This window comes from Charadrius vociferus, unplaced genomic scaffold (assembly GCF_000708025.1).
Source record: "Charadrius vociferus isolate BGI_N301 unplaced genomic scaffold, ASM70802v2 scaffold385, whole genome shotgun sequence".
Taxonomy (NCBI): Eukaryota; Metazoa; Chordata; class Aves; order Charadriiformes; family Charadriidae; genus Charadrius; species Charadrius vociferus.
Window position 1 is genome coordinate 931923 of NW_009648925.1, and position 22117 is coordinate 954039.

Genomic DNA, 22117 nt, shown 5'->3' on the forward strand with positions numbered 1-22117 from the left:
TTCCCCCCGAGGAGGAGGTGGAGGAGGCGGCGGCGGCCGGAGCGGCCTCGGAGGGCGCGGATGGCGCCGGGCCTCGCGGCGGGGAGGAGAAGAAGAGGAAGAAAAAAAAGAGGAAAGCGGCGGCTCATGTGGAAAATGGTACATTATCTTAACAAATACAACTTGTCACCCAGGGCTGAGTTATCCCCGGAGACCCCAAAAAGCGCCCACTCTCGTTTTCCGCCTGGGTGGAGGGGATTTGTCAGACGGGCGGTGTGAGAAGTACCATGTGTCGGTTCCCACCGAGTTCCAACCCCCTGCCATGGGCAGGGACACCTCCCACCAGCCCAGGTTGCTCCAAGCCCCATCCAGCCTGGCCTTGAACACCTCCAGGGATGGGGCATCCACAGCTTCTCTGGGCAACATGTGCCGGTGCCTCACCACCCTCAGAGTGAAGTATTTCTTCCTAATATCTTCCAAATCTCCCCTCTTGGGATAGTTGGAAGCCATTGCCCGTCGTCCTATTGCTACATTCACTTGTAAAAAGTCCCTCTCCAGCTGTAGCAGTTGAACTACAACATGCATCCAGCCAGTACGTCTTTTTCGCAACTCATTCAGCCTTTGGCAACATCTGTATACTATGAAACTAAGTATACTGGGAAACTACCCCCCCAAAAAATGCACCCTGCAAATACGGCTTTATTTTTATATGTTTTTATACATATATACACACATACATCTATTTCTATGTGTATCTGAACTTTTACGAGTTTGATCTTTGTGACACTTCTCTTTATTTGCATAACCACGAGGTGTTTTCATGCAGTTCTGTGAGAATTCAGGTACTTGGAACGGAACAGACATTACATTTCACGTGACCAGAGCACAGAGCAACTGTGTTGGAAACTTGATGTCTGCATTGCAGATAGGAAAGAATTTTGTAACTTGTTCCACGTTTCCACAGAAAATTTCATACAGTACATTAAGCTCCACTGTTTGGCTGTGCGCAGTGGATTGTGTGCAAGGAACTTCTGAATTTTTGCTGACTCAGAAATTTCCCTAGAAACCCTGCGTCCCCTTCTCCTGCCCCTCTCCCACCCTATGAAAAAAGCATGACCTTTGTAAGCGGTTTACAGACTAAAGAAATTCACTCAGTGGAACAGCTTTTAATGATGAAGATGTCTTTTGTATCTCTAACTGACTTGTCTTCTGTAAAATAACACTCTAGATACAGAAACTAAAAAAGTGAAGACTGAAGATGAGTCTGTGGAGGTAGAAGATGAAGATAAGCAGGATTCTGGAGAGAAGGAAGAGGAGGAGGAGGATGAAGTGCCCAGTTTACCATTAGGTGTAACAGGTATCTCATGCCCTCTTTTTCATACGTGTGCAAAAATCCAAGGTCTAACGCTTTCTTCCAGAGCAAGTTGCAGTTTTCAAATTAGCTTTGTAAGTTGGGTGTTTGAATACAGGTGATACCACACTGGCAGCTGTACAGCTGTTACTGGGTTCCTGTTCTTTGAAATTTACATTATATACACACAGTCCTATTAGTCTTAAAATTACTATTGAAAATCTGTTTTAAAACATACGTACACACATATATGTTTAATTGTAGAAGAAAAAGTCAACAAAGAGCAAGATGGAGGTGTGTGACTAGTAAATCTGGCATGAGAAGCAGTGCATTCATTTGTAACAGCTCTGTGTAGTATTCTTAGGAACACGCTAATACAGAGTAATATGTCAGTGCCTTCAGATTTTATGGTAGAAAGGAATAAGAAAAAGTCCTTTGCTTTCAGACTTGTTTTTTTTTCATCTATGTAAATTTTTAACTGAGTAATCTCATAGGACAGATGGAACGGAAGAATTAAGTTTGATTTTTTTTTTTTTTATTTTTATTTTTTTTTCATTCCCCTCTTCTCAGGTGCTTTTGAAGACAATTCTTTTACTTCCTTGGCTGGTCTTGTCAGTGAGAATACACTGAAAGGCATAAATGACATGGGTTTTACGCATATGACTGAAATTCAGCATAAAAGTATTAAGCCGCTTCTGGAAGGCAGGTAAGAAATGCGTATCTTCATCACTATATTGACCCCAAACGTTGTGTAAATTTTGTTAGCGCGCTAAATATATGAAATGTGACTTTCTGCAGCTAAACTTTTTTTAAAAAAAGTATGTTCTCATATGTTTTAAATATTTCATTTATAGACATTAATACAAGTTAACACAGTATATCTGTTGTGTGTGAACAAATACTGAGGGTAAACTCATGGAAACTGCTTTGCACTTGGCTTTGAAAGCAGGGAAGTCTGTTTTCAGTAGTCTCATGTCATTGTGTCTCAGAGAATCTGTAGAGACATGGTGACCAATTGCTGTGAACCCTATCTGCCACCAAGCACTTAATACCAACTCTCACGGTTTCCTGGGTGCTGTGTTACGTTTTTACATTGTCAACACTGTTCAAAACAGGATTGTTCTTTTCTCTGTAGCATTAACTAAATATTTTTCTTTCTAACTTTGTTGCATGCAGGGATATTCTAGCAGCTGCAAAAACGGGCAGTGGCAAAACACTTGCATTTCTTATTCCTGCAGTAGAGCTCATCTACAAGTTAAAATTCATGCCTAGAAATGGTAAGGCTCTTCATTTCACAGTTGGATTTTTCTGTGGCGCAGCCATTTAGGGATGTGGCTGGGAGGGAGATTGGATGAGTTGTTGTAACTTATTCTTGTCTGATGTATTTTTTTTTTTTTAGGAACGGGTGTTATTATTCTTTCTCCTACTCGAGAGCTTGCCATGCAAACCTATGGAGTTCTTAAAGAACTTATGAATCACCATGTTCACACCTATGGTCTGATAATGGGGGGCAGTAACAGATCAGCAGAAGCACAGAAACTTGGAAATGGAATCAACATCATTGTAGCAACACCGGGAAGACTGCTGGATCATATGCAGGTAGATAAAATATTGATGTCTAATCTGTGTTATTAAAACATAATAAAACTCCTCTCCCTGTCTGACTCCAAATTTGTTAATCTTGTAGAACACTCCAGGTTTCATGTACAAGAACTTGCAGTGTTTGGTAATTGATGAGGCGGATCGTATCTTGGAGGTTGGATTTGAAGAAGAAATGAAACAGATCATAAAACTTCTACCAAGTAAGGGGGCGGGGGGGGGAGAATCTCTCTTTCCTGGAAATCACTTGACTAACGTTATGTCTTCTTTATGACTCAATTATTATAAGAGAAGTCATTAATTTTTATAGTTTTGTAAATGCACTTGCGAGTAATTGTCTTACTCAGTCCTTTTTTCCTGATAGTATACGTTATTTTATTTAACATCTTTTATCTGAAGGAGGGAGTTTTCATATGCACTTTAGGGATATAATTCTGGTCATGTAAAATCCTTTTAGTTTAACATTGCGTTCTCTCATTCATCTTCCTCTGTCCATTTATTTCCTACAACTCATTATTTTCTAATAAGGCTTAAACATAAGGAAAAAGGTCTTCTGAATTATGGTTCGCATTTTCTTCATACATCAAAGAACAGCACCTTAAGGAAGTTTAAGTATTTACCTTAAAATATTCTTCTCCTAATTTTTCATTTAGTTGTTCAGTGTAATTGACATATTTAAACACATTCTCAGAGTCAACAACGCTCTCCCTTTAACTTTGAAAATGCAGGAAAAAAAAAAAAAACAGACATGGAAATAAGTATATAAAAGAAATTGGTGACAAATATTTTGAGGTTCCTCATCTTAAATATTAAAATTCAGATTTGCATGTTTTAAAATGCAGATATATAAATCTAATAAATAACATTCTGTGAAGAAGGTAAATGGACAGTGCTAAAAAGAAAGGGAAGGACGACTGGGAAAATGACACATTCTTCACAAAGTGGAAAATGATAGATAAAAGAAATTTTTACTGTGCATGAGTTTAATTTGATTTTGTCTCATTATGAAGGAAATTATATTTTAAAACAGATCCTTCAAAATAGAAAATAAAAAGATATTAAAAAATGGTGGCACCAGTTGTTCAGCAAGAACAGTTGCTACTATTCTCACAGTTGTGAAATGGGACAGGCTAAGTCTGTGTTTTCCGTGTGCTCATGTAACAAGAAAATGTTACAGGACAAGGATATATATTTGAGCTGTGAGATGACAGGCAGGCAGGAGATACCCTACCCCTGCTCTAAGATCACTGAAGTCACTGAGGCTCAGTACAGACATGCTGCTACGTGACTAAATAGCATGCACAAATGTGTAGGTTCTAGACTGATTTTGCAAGACAAACAGTAACAATGCACTTCAGTTTTGGTAAGTTTTTTCTTGCACAATCTCTGGCATATTTGGTTTCTTTTAAAAAAAAAAAAAAAAAAACAAAACAAAAAAAACTTTTCACTGACATGGGAATTAAATCAATTTACGGTTAGAATTACAAGCTCGGTCTCTATTTAAATAGTTGTCTCATGTCTATATTGGAGTGCAAATGACAATATTAACATTTCCAAAGAGAAAGAATAATTGTGTTTTGATAGCTGTTAGGATTTTGGGGGTGGGAGCAGCCTAAGTAAACATCCTGTACAATCTTTAATAAAACTACACCTGTCTTTATTTGTCATTAGCAGTATGTTTGAATTAGAATTTAATTGAAAAAAGTAGAAGACTTGCTCAGGGAAGTTTACAGCTAGAGATTTTATGGACTTGCAACTTGAATTCTCCTTTCAAAAATGAGGCTCTCTTTCAAAATAAATATTTTTTCCAGAGCGGAGGCAGACAATGCTTTTTTCTGCTACACAAACCAGAAAGGTTGAAGATCTGGCAAAGATCTCTCTGAAGAAAGAGCCGCTGTATGTTGGGGTTGATGATAACAAGGAGACTGCAACAGTAGATGGTCTTGAACAGGTAAAACACAAATGTTATTAAAAGGGCTATGATCTGTGAACATACCAAATCCTGTGTCTTTGTAACTGGGTTGTACAAACACTATCTTAAAGGGTGTTTCCCATGCTAATGGGCAAAAGCTATCAGTTGCTTAAAGGGCTTTATTCAGTCTGCTAACTATGGTAAGTTATATGCATCTAGTCAATGTTTGCAGGACAGATGATATAAAACCTCATGAGACAGTAATATAGTTACTTACATTTTTCTATTCCTATTTATATTACATACCTAAGTCCCAGTTTTCTTTCTAACTGTATTTTCCACGTTACTGACTAGACATACACTTACTTCAGATATATTTCATTGTTGCTGCTTCAGATAATGGAGTTGCACAGCAGTATCTGGGTGTGTGCAGTTGATATGAGTGGTGTTTAAAAAACTACCAGTAGCTATGTATTGCCTTAAAAGAGTAAACTGGTAGCAAGAATTCCATAAAATAAAATTCTTGAAATCATAAAAAGTGTTAAGAAGCCTATGCAGTTATTTTCATGGGTAATGTCAGTAATTCAGATTTCTTGAAATCAATTTTTATTGTATAAACTACTTACTTTTCACTGAACTTACATTAGTTAGGATAATTAATTAAAAGTTACTTCTTTGTATTTCAAGTTATTACAGTAAGTTTCTTGCCAAGTTTGTCATCTTTAGGAGTTTCATATACCAAAGTGAGGGAGAGAGAGTAAATTGAATGGTTTGGCCCAATATAACTGAAAAAATTAACTGGTTTGCATATTTGTTTCACAACATAACACTTCCCTGATTGAATTGTATAGCTGAAGCAAAAGTTTGTTCCATACTACTTTATTCAACAATATTTAAAAATTTTCCAGGGGTATGTAGTGTGTCCATCTGAAAAAAGATTCCTTTTGCTCTTCACATTCCTCAAGAAGAACCGGAAGAAAAAACTAATGGTATTTTTTTCTTCATGTATGTCAGTGAAGTACCATTATGAATTACTCAACTATATTGATCTCCCTGTTTTGGCCATTCATGTAAGTATTTTATTAGTTGATTAATTAATCTGATAGTACCTGTAAGTTGTTACTGACCTTACATTTGTCTTGTTTATTTCAGTCCAGTTTCTAATAAACAGATACCCTGCTCACAAAACTGATGATGATCTTGATTAGCCTGTACAGGAAGGAGATAAATAAAAGAATATGTAGTAACATCAGTTCAACATTGTTAATCTTGCTATCTTCCAAACCAGGGCTAAACACTTAATATTAATCAATGTTCTGTGTGTAGAGAGCTATCTGTTTTCTTCCCAGGGGTTACTTTTCATAAGCATTAAAACTCAATTTGTGGAGGTAAGTTATTGGAGGAATCGAAACACTGATCCTTGGAGTATTGGGTGCTTTTTCGAAGGCCAGGGTGATGTTTGGTTTTACTATGTTAATTTTAACCATTTGGATGAGTAGGATACGTTTTTTTATCAAAAACCACAAAATGCATAGTTTAGGAAAAAGAATTGACTGAAAGTTTATGAAATAGTTATAAGTGACCACAAATGTCCTTTTTTTTTTCCCTTTTAATTATTTTTTGGTTTTGTTTTTGCTACACTTTGATAGAACTGTTAAAAGTATTCTTATTGCTTTTAAACCTGTCCAACAAATTGCTAGACTTGCAAATGTCCTTTTTCTGGACTTAAAGCATTTATGCAGCCCTCTTGAAAGAAATGCTTGTGCAACCAAATTTTTAATGCTTTGGAAGATCCAGTGTTATCTCTGAGAGAAACCATTTCATGTAGCCCTGTGCTGTTGACTGTGCTAACATTGTTTCTTCACTGTGAAATGGTCCTGTTTGGTCTGTACAAGTCCGTGATACAGAAAGATGCCTCATATTATTTTATATTTTTGGCAGTGATATAATATGTGAACTTTACGCTTACAAGTTGGTAGATTATATTTTTGTTGTTGTGGCACTTTCATCCTTCATGTGTTTCTTTCCTTTTAGGGCAAGCAGAAACAAACCAAACGTACTACAACATTTTTCCAGTTCTGTAATGCAGAATCTGGAATACTGTTGTGCACTGATGTAGCTGCCAGAGGACTGGATATTCCTGAAGTTGACTGGATCGTCCAGTATGACCCTCCAGATGATCCAAAAGTAAGTTAAGGAAATAGAGGAACTTCACAGCAACAAATCAAAGCCTAGCTACAAACACAGTTGCAGAGAAAAGCTGCAACTGCTGCTTGACAGAGGTCAGGATCCAGCTGTGTTCATATCCAGCAGCTGATTTCTTCCACTTCTCTCCACCAGCTCCTAGAAAATGCTGCACCTAGCTGAGACCTTTGTTACATTTTTAAGAGTTGCTTTTTAAAACATTATTCTTTGTGCTGTTAAATTAATTTAAAATCTAATCAGCTAAACAACAAAACAATTCTCAGGAGGAGTGTGAGTTTATATCTTAATCCCTGAGTCTCCTAAACAGGTTTTTCCAATGGAAATTTGATTTTTATTTAAAAATCAGTATTCTTACTTGAATAAATGTTCAGTGTAAACAAGTGAAACTCAAAATACTGAGAAGTTTTGACAAATATACAAAGCAAATATACCAAAAGCAAAGTTTAATTTTCAGTCACAGCAGACTAAAATTTCTTTTTTTGCTTCAGTAAAAGGTAAAATACTTTTAGTCAGGGGTTTCTGTCTCAGCCTAACTATACTTTGCATCTTCAGCACTTGGTTTCACTCATCCATGCGTTAATGCTAAGAAAAAGTCTTAAAAAATAACAAATGATGCATTACACTATATTAATGTTAAATTTGGGAGGGTGGTTTGTGAAGCTGTTTGATTATTACATGTTTGAAAGACTGATTGGACTTGCTGTTTCTTATTCTTCCAAAAGGAATATATTCATCGTGTTGGTAGAACTGCCAGAGGCATAAATGGTAGAGGACACGCTCTGCTCATTTTACGACCAGAAGAGCTGGGCTTTCTTCGTTACCTAAAACAAGCCAGGGTAAACTTATGTCTACATGTTTTTAGTGGTTTGGGTTGTGGGTTTTGTTGGTTTTGTTTTTGTTTTTTACTGTGTAACAGCTTTTGAAGGCAAAACCTGTAAAGATTAATCAAACATTTTAATTTTTTAAGCAAAAAACATTCTGTTGCTTAGAAAATATTGAACTGAACATCAGACTTAAAGTCTAAAGTCAGCAGAACAAAGGTAAATATTGAGTGTATTTATATTTGCCTTGCAACTGTGCAAAGTGTATTATTAAAAAAATAGATAAATTTCCTGTGTTCTGTCTGTGGAGGGACACTGGGAGCTTGGCCATTCAGAGGAAATTCAAACCCGGATGTGGTTCATGCAGTTTTTATTTTTTCTATTCAAATCATCAATTGCATTTTGTTCTGTTCCAAAAGAAGGGTAGCCGCCTTCTAAATGTAATCATTTTAATATGATAGAACCGCACATAGTTTTGTGGTTGTTCCCCTTATGGGCTTATGCTGTGAGCTTCTTTATTACTCAAGCTTAAAGGAAGTGATAATACTGGCGTATTGGTATAAAGGCACTTTATGCGTATGATAAGGGTAGTAATGGTATAATGGTGTCATCATTGCTTTGAAAAAAAGATGGTGCCAGAAACCTAAAGATATGTACAGGTGTGCTTTTCATTCACAAAGACATCCTTGAACTTGAGAGTTGTAATTACATATTAACGGATACAGCTGTGGTATTAAAAATAAATCCCTTCTGTTATCTTGCAGGTCTTTTTCTATTTGTCTTGGATCTTAAACGTATTCAGGGTTTACACAGTATAAATAATTTTTATATTTATTTTTTTTTTTAAGGTACCACTAAGTGAATTTGAATTTTCTTGGTCAAAAATTTCAGACATCCAGTCTCAGGTATGAAATGACTTCATACTACAGCTACTCTGAATATCTGTGTAATAATTTACATAGAGAATGTTATAGTCTATAATAACAGAAGTTTAAAAATATGTGTGCTTGTCTGGAAGAGTTCCTGTAGATGATTACTGTGCTGTAAATACTCCTGCCATATTGTCCTTCTATGACATTAAAACAATAAAATGTTTTGAAATTAAAGATGAATTTTAATATCCAGTACTAAACTGTCATCATTATACGGTATGAATTTGCTTGGAAGAATTGGTATTTTGCATTACATGGCAAAACCACAGTGTTGCAAACCTGCTTTCAACTTTTGAACGGAATGTTCTTGCCTAGCATAGCAATCGGGGTTTTTTTAGCTTTTATTGAATAGTTACGTATGTTCAGATTGATTGGGAGTAACGTGCCTTATAAAAGGATTTACTCAGACTTCAGTGTGCAGAATGAGATCCAGTACCAACACTTGGAAATGCTAGTATATATACTCCAGGTGTATTGAAATGATGTTAATAAACCCCAGTTATCAGCTAAACCTGTTCTGTGCTCCAGTGCTGCAAAAACAGCCATGGAGCACAAAGTTGGATAGAATAGTATAGTTAGTTCTGTGAATGCAAATTTCTGTTGTCACTTAATTCTGTGAATTATTCTTTTGATAAGAGCTCTGTAAAGCTTCTTTGCAGTAAGTTTAAATTTGAAATAGCAAGTACAAGAAACAGTGAAGACAGTCCTTACAGAAGGAGGTTCCCAGTTAAGAATAATTAGGATGTAATGATGTCTAATGTAACTTATTTTTAGAATGCTGAATTAATGTATGTTAAACATCAAATGAGACACTTTGACCTAAAAAGTATCAGGAACTTAGCCCGCAACAAATAAAATGTCTCGGTCTACACTACTGCATCTGCATTTTTGTCTTAGAATTAATATTGCGTATTTTACAATGCATTTGCACCATAATAGACCAGACTACATATAGAATTACATGGAATGGTACAGTTTAGATGTCTGACTTAAAAGTATACTGTTGTCGTCCATTAATTCTGAATATACATAGTTTCACGGTGTGACTGCTGTTGTATACTCCTTCTTGATTAACTTGTTTGGGACAACCCAATTTAATATTTCTGTAAATCTGCATGTTGCTGAGGCTTTGCACTGTAATTCTGCTTCAAGCTAATTTGTCCCTCTATTTGTTTATAAAAGTACTCTGATATATGTATGTGCACTCTACTGTCACAGGGCAATTTTGCTGAAGTGAACAGGGAATGTCACTGCAGCTCACACAGTAAATAATTTGCTTGAATATAATTTATACCCCTGTTATAGCTATAATTCAATATGTCTTTTGGATTTGTTTTTTTTTCCTCTTCACCAGCTGGAGAAACTGATTGAGAAGAACTACTTCCTTCACAAGTCAGCCCAGGAAGCATACAAAGCTTACATCAGAGCTTACGACTCCCATTCTCTGAAGCAGATCTATGATGTCAATAACTTGGATCTTCCCAAAGTCAGCCTTTCGTTTGGTTTTAAAGTTCCTCCATTTGTCGACCTCAGTATCCTTTTACTGCACTGTTTGAAGGCTGAATTTCTGCTTTATAAAATGTTAAGTTCGACTTACAAAATTTCTGTGGTACTTCAAATTCTGATTTTTTTTTTTTTTGCTATTTATCACATAAATGCATCATTCTGCAACAATAGTTTATCAAACAAAATGTTAAATAGCAAATATTAAAATGGCAAAAATTGCCTACAAACAACATCCATGTTTTGGTGCATGTATGTGTCGTATGTACCGCAGTTGCTGCGGGGGGGTAGCAGATACTGGAATGCATACGTGTTCTAGAGCACTGTTCTCCATGCCCATGCAAAATTGCTTTCATTGAAAGGTCCGTGCTTAAGTTTAGTAATCGGGGAATATTGAAATAGAGGGACAAGAGCATGAAATAGAAGACTGTATCTAGGTTACTGTCAAACCTGCCAGTGGATGGAATTTGAAGAAGTAGTGCTTCGGACAACTGGAGGAATAAAAGCATTATTTAGAATCATAGTCACAAAGTTCTAGTTTTGTCTGTAGTTATGCAACTCAGCTTCTTGTATAATGCTGCTACTTTTTCTCACGTTAAGAACTCTTACAATACCTAAAAAGCAACATTTCAAATTATTCCTTCTTTAACCAACAAAATTCCAGATGTGAACAGCAACCATGGCAGAAGACTCCAGAAAAGAGGTGGAGGTGGGGGATTTGGTTACCAGAAATCGAAGAACGTCCACAAAGCTAAAATCTTCAAACACATTAGCAAGAAATCGGACAGTCGGCAGTTTTCTCGTTAATCATACATTCATTAAAATGGCTTCTTGCATTGGAATAGACTACCTTGATCAAAACCATCTGACAGTTACTTCCAATTCAAACTGCTGTATTCACATTTTTTGGGGGTCTTTATGGTTTTGTTTCTGGGAACATCTTTTATCTTTCAGTTCAGGAGGACTCTTTGGAAGGGAGACTAAAGATAGAAATGGAGAACGTGACTTGCTAATTTTGCAATACTTGTTGTAAGGAAGAGGATAGTTGAATATAATTGTCTTAAGTCAATACTACAGAGCTTTTTATTAAAGCAAGAAAAAATACTTTCAGGTTTTATAGAAGAATTTACTTTACATTTACCCTTTTTTCTATGCACACCTCTGAAGATTGTTGGAGTAGACAACACAAGGACAGATTACAGTGAGATATAAAAAAATTTGCTCACGTGAATCATTGCAAGGATTTTGAGTGCTACAGAACTGTGCTTTGTCCATCAGATATGCTGAAGAATATAGGAACATTCCTTTAGAATGGAACATAACTATGAATAATTAAGGCTGTATGAGCTTGTAATTAATTTCAGTCATGGTATCTGTGTAACAAGTACAGTGTCAAAGATAAAAAACAATCTCTTATACCACATCTGGGACATGCTTAATCCTGTTTCTTTTAATGTGATAAAATGGTAACATTCTAGTGAAATGTTTGGGTTTCCTTCATGTTATCTTTAAATCTGAATTTATCTATCTGGTAATGTCTAGTGTACTCTCATACAAATATACAAAGAAAATTAAGAAAAGCAGGTTACATAAATGGAAGCACTCAGCCAAGATAATGTTTTAAAATGCTCCATAACCTTGATGCAGTGAGACTTTTTGCAGTTGTATCTTGTAAATTACAGAAGTGAATGGCTTTTTAGTCTTAGTTTATCAGGTCAGTGATGCGCAAAGTCAAAGGTACTACCACATGATTGAGGGGGTGGAGAGACTCGGTAAGTGAAAAAGTGAGATGGGGTATAAATATCCTAGAAGGATATTTTATGGAGAAATTGAAGACGGTGGAATATGCATTGCAACAAGAACAAACATGGACAAGAATACACAAGTTGGGCAAAAGTAGAATAACTATATTACATATACTATTTTCATATCTCTGCTATTGTAGGTATCTATTATGAGGCTACAATAGGGGTGGGCAATAGTATTTCAAAAATGTATGTCCGTCAATGCAGAGAAAGATTAAAATGTCACAGAATCCAGACATCTGGGCCCTGTGTGGTTACAGTAAAACAGCTTTTAATTTACATCTAAAATGTAGCCCAGGACTAATTATGAATACAAAAGCATCTGTAGTTATTCCAATATAAAGTGGATTGTTACATCTGAAGTCTTTTGAAGTAGCACGTCAGATTTAAAACTATGATATATGCACTGAAGTATCGCAGGAGAACATCAGTGAACTTTTCACCTGTAGAGAAACCAGATGATTTTTCTTGGAAAACAGTATGACCATTCTGCTGTTAGTGCTTCCACCATTCAGAACTGGGAGTGTTGCCTTTTTCCTTTTTTTGTGAAACAGCTGACTTTTAGCCATAATGGACTTTTCAAGACTATTAATTAACGTTGGTCAGATGTTAAGAACTGATAACGTCAAAACACTGAAGCAAGTTAATGTTACTTGGATTTGCACGTCTCATGCTTCCAGGGTTGCAGTGAGAAAGCAAAATCTGCTCTGAAGGGTAAGCAATGCTAAGTACGTGATGCCTGGCTCATTGAGTTCTAATCTTTGATTCTGGGTTTGCTTATATATTATAAATAATAGATGTCAAAATAGTTCTTATGTCTGTTTCTTAATAGCGCATTTTTAGAATTCTCTCTCAGATGTACAGCATCATACAGTCGAAGGGTTCTGTCTACACCTGCAAGCTGTGCAGTTACAGTATAGAAATTAACTTACATTATAGTGAAATTGACTGAGGGGACTCATCAGATGAACTGCAAAATTAATTACTTAGAAGAGGTGTAAGCAAAGCTGAAGTAAACCACTGTAAAGATCAGGGCTGGTTATGTGGGCACAAGCAGCGTGAATGAAGTAGTGTGTAGCATTTGTTTGGAACAGGAACAAAGCTGAAATGATGGGCACAGTCAGTGACCACCTGTCTGACCATGTGCTGCATAGCCAGAACTGGTTGGGCTTAAAAGCACTTCAGAATTCCTGCCACTTCTCTGTCTAGGCAAAAATCTGCTTCTGAAGAGAACTGCTTTTTTCAGTCTCCTCGTCATTCTGGGAACAGAAAGCTGACTGCTTTCCCCGCAGCTAGACAACCTCCAGCTCCACCTAATTTTTTCTTTGGAAGAGTTGAGGCACTGTCAATTTCTGAAGTCTGATATGAGGACAACTGAAAAACAGGGCTTTGGCATGAATCTGCACAACTCCCTGGTGTTTTTTGTTTGCATTTTCTTATATACCATAATACAAAGAAATCTTTGTAATAATCTGTGGGAGATAAGAAGGCTGGATGGTATTGCTCTGGAGTAGCACTAGGTTACCCTAAAAAAAAAAAAAAAATTAACACACTTAGACATTATAGATGTATAATGGCTGCACAGTTTGAAGTAACTACATAGTCTGCTATTTCACACTGTAGTTTCCTAATTAAGCATGAGAGAAATTCCCGAGCAGAGATTAAGTGGGTATTGAAAGAAAAGGGCTTCAGCTTCCTGACTTGTGCAGATGCAGTTAGTTTTCTCTTTGTTTATGGAATCGTAAATGAGAAATAGTTGCTGATTAAATATCTGTGGGTATCAGGCAGCATCTATTCTATTATGGTATTGCCAGAAGTTTAAAAGATTGTCAAACTGATTCAAAATCTAACGTTTCCTTTGCAACTTACCCTGTTATCAATCTTGTGAGCAGTTAATAGACCTCAGCCATCAGACTCTCAAGGCTTGTCTCGTAACAGTGACTGATCGGTTGGGGACTAATATTGTGTGCCTTGAGAAATTGCCTTTTTTCTCTGAGAACCTTGACAAAGAAATTGGACTCTTTAAACCACGTAAGGGGGTGATCAAAACTGTCCTGCTTGAACTGGAAGATTTTTTTGACAGTTCTTGGAACAGGTCCATAAAGGAGAATTCCATTGCTGAGCTACTGCTCGTAATCATGAAAAATCTTGTCATGATATGAGTTTCCTACACCATAACACTGCCGAGTTATAGACAAGCACAAGACTAGTTAGAAAGTGTTGCCATCAAATTTTTCAGGGTGAATGTCACAGGTGGAGGGCATATTTATTGACAGTGTAGAGCAAGAATACTTGAGAACTAGATAAGATACTATCTACTTAGGTCTGCTGTAAATAGGAAGTGTGTTTATATTTTGGCAGTAATTAGCCTTTTTGTTTCATGTATGAATTGATAACTCCGTTTAAGTAAGCTGCCAAAGCTTTAGATACTCTAATGATTTACTTTCAAGCCAGTAATCTAAGGCTTGGGGGAAGCAAGCTCTCACAGGAAAGGTGAAAAGGACTATGTGATTAAAAAAAACCCAACATTTGAGTAGAAGTCTCCAATTTCTTCCCACTGAGAAGGAAAGCAGGGTACTGACAGGATACAACACAGGTCTGACTTGTGTTTTTAGTTCTATCGCTGTCCTGTTTAGGAGATAGTTGTCCAGTTACTTCACCCACCACCCCCCACCACCACCCCCAGAAAATTTAAAAGGGATTTTACAGAGATCTAAAAACCTAACAACTAGAAAAGAGACAGTTATTAGCCCTTAAGAAGTGAATTAGTTTCGTTTTTGGTTGGGGTTTTTTTTTCAAACTAAAATAACAATGCTGAAGGAAGCCTAGAATCAACTGGCTAGGCATGCAGAATAAAATCTATCTCAGCTCTTGACTTTTGCTCTACTAGCTTGATTTCCACGGGATTTTGGCTGCTTGGCTTGACAGGAGAATTCATGCAACTGTTTCCGATGCTTTTGTTTGCTCTAGATTTATAGAAGATGTTGAGCCGTGACAATAAGAATCCAGCCTCTTGAACTGGAATGCTCTTTGCTTCTAACAAATTTGCTGGCTTACATCAAAGTCATAAATACTGTAATGTTGCTTGTGTCAAATCTCTTTATTGCACAACCACGTGGGGAAGAGATTACCTTTTCTTTCTCCTCTTAGCCCCCACAATAAACTTTTGATATGGAGTTTTGAGGAGAGGTAGAGGAAGGATGCCATTAAGAGAATGGAAGACAAATGGAAAATCAGGGTGCTGTCTAGACACACACTCACTTTGTTATATCGGTGTCAGCCAGCTTAAGAACTGCATTCACCTTTCAAAAAAATATCTGAGCATACCATACAGTAGCAGTCCATCTTCCCAAACACTTTTGTAAGCTATAACACCGAAAAACATAACCGTCTACTATTTTTTGCCAGTTGGTCAGAATTAAAAAGAAAATCATAGGCTCTGCAAAATCTTGTGTAACAGTTCATCCCAACACTTATCTCTATTTTGGCTGTCATCTGAAGATGCTTAGCCATTCAGAGCTTTCTGAGCTCCTCAGTGAGTGGTTGCAATCCCCTGTGAATGTTGAGAATCACAGAAATATTAAATGTGTTACTCTGCGTAACTAAAACTAGAGGTTCACTTGTAGGGATGGATAGAGCATGTGAATTTGTAGGAGCTATTGAGTCTTTCTTATAAGCTCCAGATAAGTGTTCTTGCTATATTGTCACTTCTTCTAATATTAATAAAACCCTTTCTGTATGGGAAGAGGTAAGACTTGAGTAGCAGGTAAGTTCTACCTGGTACCTTTCTCTAATTGTTATTAGGAAACCTGAGAATGAATTTATGAAGGTACAGAGTAACACTAATACCTACAAAATGTAATTTGAGAACATAAACGTAACCATAAAATGACATTGTTTAAAAAAAAATCATAAAGCAACTTTATTTTTCCATAGAAATTGTATTCACTGATATCTTTACGTTCCTTTCTTAATTGTGGTGGAAGTTAGCTAAATAGCTTGTAGTATTAAAAGAGGGAATTCTTTAACACAAGAAAAAGAATCCTTAACTTCTACTAAGCCCTAGCTGCAGATGACCTGTAACAAAACTGTATGAAGTGCTAAGTGATTATTTAAACATTGTATTTGCCACTTCATTGCAATATTTTGCGAATCTTTTTTCTAGTGCTTTGCAAGTATGTGCTACTATAACCTTATGTAAACTCTCCATAATTTTTGTCCTACTTTCTACATAAATTCAGCAAGGGATTATTTGTAAATAAGGATAGCTAATATTTCAGGTACAAACTAATCAATAAGTATACAGGTTTTTAATAATTAACTTGTTCAAAGAATTCTTTCTTTCAGTATGGATATTTAAAAATATTGTACAGAGAAATAAACCACACACACGTATTCCAGACTTATAATAAATTTGTATAAAGGCCTTGCTTTACTGTATGGTCACTCCACGTTATAATGGCAGTGGAATTAATTAGTAGCGGTATCTGACCCATGCGAGGAATGTTTTGGGAACACTTTGTCCAGGGAAAGAAGGCCATTTCTACCAAACTTAAGACAAATGTGAAAGAGTTGCTGCACAGGTTTGAAGCAAGTTAGAATGAGAATCAACGGTATTTGGGCATCACAACTTTCTCAGACACCAATCAAAATAGAAATCAATGGATGTGGGCTCCTAAATAGCTTTGAATCTGACACTTAAAAATATTAAAATCCACAAGTGGAAAGCCCATGTCTTGTACAGAGTCAAAAAAAATAATGAAAAAAAAAAAAATCTAGCTCTTCCTCAAGGTTATTGGTGGTAGCAGAAGCCAATAGTCAAGGTCACGCAAATCAGATTGACTCAGTTATAGATTACCAGTTGAGGGGGTTTTTTATGTGGCTGCTCTAACAGAGGAAAGCCTAATGTTAGCAAACCTGCTGCTATTTAATCCCCTTTGTATTCGTGTGTTGGCCTTAGCTGAGCTAGGGCTCATTATCTGTTAATGTACACGCACATACCCCAGTGGTAAACCTAATTCATGCAGGTATGCAGATCTTTGCTGACTACCCCTGGTGTTGGAAAACCTTGCGCTTAGTGGCTCACATCCTCATAGGCTACATAAAACTGATATTTAAATGGAAATTATTCTGTCAAATATTTGCTTATTATTATTAATGAAACCAATACTAGCTAGCATTTATGTGACATCTAGACTCTCCAACACATTTTCAATCATAAAAATATGGAACCAGCTGTCAAAGGGCTTTTGAGGGTGTGTTTTTCCCTCAAGCTGGAAGTTTTTCTGATATTTATCAAATTAATTGCAGGATTTATATAACTGAGTTTTCTGAAAAATTCTTTATAAAGGAGCCTGGTTTTCTATTAAAGAACTAGCAGAGAACAGGGGATGGAATAAAACTGCACCTACTAGAAGCTCTCAAAGGGCTTTTACATCTACAACAAAAAATGGAAAATGAGTCAAAACAGCCAAGTTCAGCGTAGTCTCTGTATAACAGTCTAAAAATAATCTCCTTCTGTCTCTAACAGATAAAACCAAACTTCTGAAAAATGTAAGCTATATTTAAATTTTATATATTTGCTATAAAAATACAGCATCACTTCACATAATGATTTGAAATTCTGTTATCTGGATGAATCATCATCCTCCAAAGCTGTTCCTAAGCAGCATGCTGTCCTTGAAAGTGCTTGAAAACAGAGTGCTGTAATGAAGCTGCCCTGGGAAGCTGCCGTCTGGTGAAAACAGCCACGTCTTTGGCACAACTGTACAAAGGGGAGCTTGGACAGGAATTATAAGGATGCAGGGAGGATTAAGCTAAGTTAAGAACTTTCAGACTGACAGAAAAAAATTAAAATTATGATAAGACCGAGTCTTAGGAGATTCATTTCAACGTCTGAAGGTGGTGTTCGGTAAGGTGATAAGGACTATGTTTTGCAATTCCTCACTTCTGTCACAAGCCCTTTTCTCAGCTATTCTCAGATCACCAGCGGAAAGCGAGAAAAGTTGCAAAGGAAGATGTGAAAGATTTCTACACTTACACTTTTAAGCAGATTACTATTTCCCACCCTTTTGTGTTTCGCATCCCTCAGACTTCGCAGCCCCACAAAGCTCCGAACATCCAGATGAAAAGATGATGTTATTTTGCATTTACTGTTAATTCCATCATCTAGCTCCAAGTCCTTAGTCACATATTGATTTGCTTATTTTATGAGCAATGGAACAGCTGGTGATAGCAGTTATCTTTTGAGGATACGCACTACCATACTTTGTTGAGAGAAGAAAGTATGAAGATGCAGACTAGTTTCTGAAGTAATTGAAAAGTTATCAGTGAATGAAACAAAGGGTTTTCATTGCATTTTGACATTACAGCAACTTGTAATACTGTAACAGTACATAAAAGTAAACTAAGTCCTCCTTTAGTTTTAGTAGAAGAAAAATGTGTTTTCATTTTGTTTGGTCTCTTTCTTGCTGTTGTATTCTTTTTATCATTTCATGCAATATTTACATGCTTTTCTGTTATTTACAATACATTAATACCTGCAAGTCTCCTTATTTTTTAAAATTCCCTCTTCTCTTCTGCAAAGTACACCCTGGTTTCTGAGACCTTGCACCGTGTTGCCATAGCAATCTTTGAGGAGCACTAAGTCTTTGCATTCACAGGATAAGACAGCAGTGGGGTAGTTATCAAGAAAAAATAAATCCCTTTGAGATTTTATTCAAGCCTCTGTATTATAGGACTAGGTTATTTCAGCCAAGTGGGAGGAAGAAGAGGGAGATTTCAATGCATTTGACGTGTAAACTGGAATGTAATTTTCTGGATGTGGCACATAACGTACAGATAATAAACAGGAGTAGAGGGATGGGACACATGGCTTCTAGGAAAGGAAGATTTTGAGATTATCCAGGCTGCTTTAATGGTAGTCCACACATAGTCCGAAACACACAAATGAAGTCCTCTCACACAAGAAAAAGACAACCTCATTTCCTGCAGAAGCAGGAACAAGCTGATCATATCCTGGCCCATTTGGGCACCTGAACATGAAACTTTTGCAGTTGGTCCGAGTTCTGTTTGTTTGTTTGCCGTCCTTCTTTAATAGCTGAGTTATTCAAATTGTGAGAAGATTCTTTTATTCCTTTATTAAGTTCACAGAATTGGACGGCCAATTGTTGAAACATTTAGAAGAAGGGCTTTTTTATCCGCTTGTTTCCCTTACTGCTTTTAGGTCTGCGTCCCTTTTAAAGGAATAAAGTGTTGTGAAGTGTTGTTCAGTAATTCTTTAGCTGGCATTTTGAAAGTGGCATTAACTAACAAAATGAGACACGAATTAGAAAGGAGCAATATAAAGACAAAGCATGCAAAGCTGCTAGTGAAGCAGACACATGCTGCCTGCCAACCCTGACATTTTTACCAGTGTCTCATTGTTTCAGATGCTGCTTTAGGCTTAACTTGCAGCAGTATTGTGAAAAGGCTCTTCTCGACAAGTTCTGTCAGATTCTGCCTATTGGAAGCTCAAGTGGCAAAATGTGATACATTTAGCACTCAGAAGTCCTTTTCTCCTAATAATAAAAGCTGGTAAGTAATGCAGATAGATAGTTTTCTCTTAGCTGCTGGCTTACACTAGAACACTTGTTAGAATCACTATAGGAAAGAACAATTAAAATCATGCCTGCATTAAGAGCCTGGGAAAGGATTTATTTGCTTTATTTTTCATTTGGTGAGTGATGTGGCATCCAAAAGTTAACCAGCAAAACAGCCTGGTTATTCTGACTAGAGTCATTGTTTTTAATTTCTGTAATCTTTCATCATTGTTCTAGCTTTTGAAGTCGGGACCTCTGAGTAAGGCAAGCTGGACCCTGCTTGCTGTGGGTAACATAGCTGTGAGAGGTTTGTGTTTTGTCAGATGGTGCTGTTTCTTCAATGAACATGAATGCAAGTGAAGAATATTTATTTGAGCAACATTCATTTAGATGGGACTATTCTGACCCAGAAAATGCTCCTTCTCTACCTCGAAAACGAGCAACCAATCTCCTGTCCCCAAACTCTGCCCCGTTACAGTCTGTGATTGTAGCTGTGCTGCTATTGACTAGAAAAGGGGAAATATAACCCCCATTTTTAAAAAGGTAAAAAAACCCCAGGGAACTGCAGGCCAGTCAGTCTCACCTCTGTGCCCAGCAAGATCATGGAGCAGATCCACCTGGAAACTATGCTTAGGCACATGGAAAATAAGGAGGTGACTGGTAGCAGCCAACATGGCTTCACTAAGGGCAAATTTGGTGGCCTTCTATGATGGTGTTACAGTGTCAGTGGATAAGGGAAGAGCAACTAAAATCACCTACCTGGACTTGTGCAAAGCATTTGACACTGTCCCACACAACATCCTTGTCTCTAAATTGGGGAGACACGGATATGAGGGATGGACCACTTGGTGGATAAGGAATTGGCTGGATGGTTGCACTCAAAGAGTTGCGGTCAGCGGCTTGACATCCAAGTGATGACCAGTGACAAGCGGTGTTCCTCAGGGATCCGTATTGGGATGGGCACTGTTTAACATCTTTGTCGGTGACACGAACAGTGCGATTGAGTACACCCTCAGAAAATTGCGATGACGCCCTGGGGACAGGGGACACAGCTGGAGACAGAGGGGACAGACAGGACACAGCTGGGGAGAAAGGGGACACTGGGAAGTGACAGGGGACACAGCTGAGGACATGGGGAAAGACATGGACCTGTTGGAGCAGTCCAGAGGAGGGCCACAAAGATGATCAGAGGGCTGGAACACCTCTCCTATGTGGACAAGCTGAGAGAGTTGGGGTTGTTCAGCCTGGAGAAGAGAAGGCTCTGGGAAGAGCTTATTGCAGCCTTCCAGTACTTAAAGGGGGCCTACAGGAAAGATGGGGAGGGACATTTTATCAGGGAGTGTAACAATAGGATGAGAGGTAATAGTTTTTAACTGAAAGAGCTAGATTTAAATTAGATATGAGGAAGAAATTCTTTACTGTGAGGGTGGCGAGGCACTGGCACAGGTTGCCCAGAGAAGTTGTGGCTGCCCCATCCCTGGAGGTGGTCAAGGCCAGGCTGGATGGGGCTTGGAGCAACCTGGGCTGGTGGGAGGTGTCCCTGCCCATGGCAGGGGGTTGGAACTCAATGGTCTTTAAGGTCCTTTACAATTCTAACCACTCTATGATTGTATTTGCAAGGAAACAAACTTCACTGACCTCCTTTGATCTTTTCTTCTGACACTCAACAACTTCAAACCCCTTTGGAGTTTGCTGTCAACAGCACCGTATGACCTGGTAAGAGAAAAGAGACTATGTTTTGTCCAGTAACTCCCACTGAAATTGTCCTGGTAATGGACTAAGGGGAACCAAAGAGGGTGGAAATGCTGGTTACGGCTTGTAAAAGACCCCGGGAATGAAAGCAGTCTGGGATAAAGGATACCTCCCAAACACCTTAAATATAATACCTTAAACACACCTTAAATATAACACCCAGGTTGCTATATGATCCTGTCACACTACTTGTCACCATTTATTACTCAGGAGGTGACAAAGCTCATCGCTGTGTCTCCTTCAGGTGTACCACCCTGTTAACATCTATTACAGACTTTAAAAGAGGCGCTGTAACAGGTTTTAAATTCTTTTTAAAACATCTTGATTTTGAGGGTGGCTACTGGACAGGGCCGGAGGAGGCTGGGCATGTGCCTTTCCTATAGAAACCGTGACAGGAACCTGCCCCAACACAGACGTACAGATGCAGATGTTCCCGGCCAATAAAGAATTCAAGAGAATTTAAGAGATTTTTTTTTTTTTTTAATGGAAAAAATTCTCATTTAAATGCTGCAGCCTAGAAACAACTCGTGTTTAGTGCTAAAACCACCACCGACCTTGCAGGCTGCGCCCGGCGGCGGGAAGGGGCCGCTCGTTTGAGGCGACGCTGTGGCGGGAACGCTGAGGGGGAACATGGCGGGCGGGGGGGGCGCGATTGTGGTGTGTGTGCCGTGAGGGGAA

General features: G+C 37.7%; 2 protein-coding genes across 2 annotated transcripts in view; both read left to right on the plus strand.

The window, feature by feature from the left end:
* Window positions 1-11295, plus strand: part of DDX18 (DEAD (Asp-Glu-Ala-Asp) box polypeptide 18) — a 19798-nt gene extending 8503 nt beyond the window's left edge. The window contains exons 2-14 of the mRNA XM_009887300.1: window positions 12-138; window positions 1208-1336; window positions 1901-2036; window positions 2507-2607; window positions 2730-2929; window positions 3018-3132; window positions 4741-4880; window positions 5750-5911; window positions 6876-7028; window positions 7769-7882; window positions 8716-8772; window positions 10154-10331; window positions 10967-11295. Of these exons, the coding sequence (XP_009885602.1) occupies window positions 12-138; window positions 1208-1336; window positions 1901-2036; window positions 2507-2607; window positions 2730-2929; window positions 3018-3132; window positions 4741-4880; window positions 5750-5911; window positions 6876-7028; window positions 7769-7882; window positions 8716-8772; window positions 10154-10331; window positions 10967-11109 (1755 nt within the window). The 3' untranslated portion in view covers window positions 11110-11295. The remainder of the gene's footprint in view (window positions 1-11; window positions 139-1207; window positions 1337-1900; window positions 2037-2506; window positions 2608-2729; window positions 2930-3017; window positions 3133-4740; window positions 4881-5749; window positions 5912-6875; window positions 7029-7768; window positions 7883-8715; window positions 8773-10153; window positions 10332-10966) is intronic.
* Window positions 11296-21131: 9836 nt separating this feature from the next.
* LOC104288441 (5-hydroxytryptamine receptor 5A-like) overlaps window positions 21132-22117 on the plus strand; it is a gene marked incomplete at its 5' end in the record, with an annotated part of 11182 nt that continues 10196 nt past the window's right edge. Inside the window, one exon of the mRNA XM_009887249.1 lies at window positions 21132-21187. Coding sequence (XP_009885551.1) covers window positions 21132-21187 — 56 coding nt within the window. The remainder of the gene's footprint in view (window positions 21188-22117) is intronic.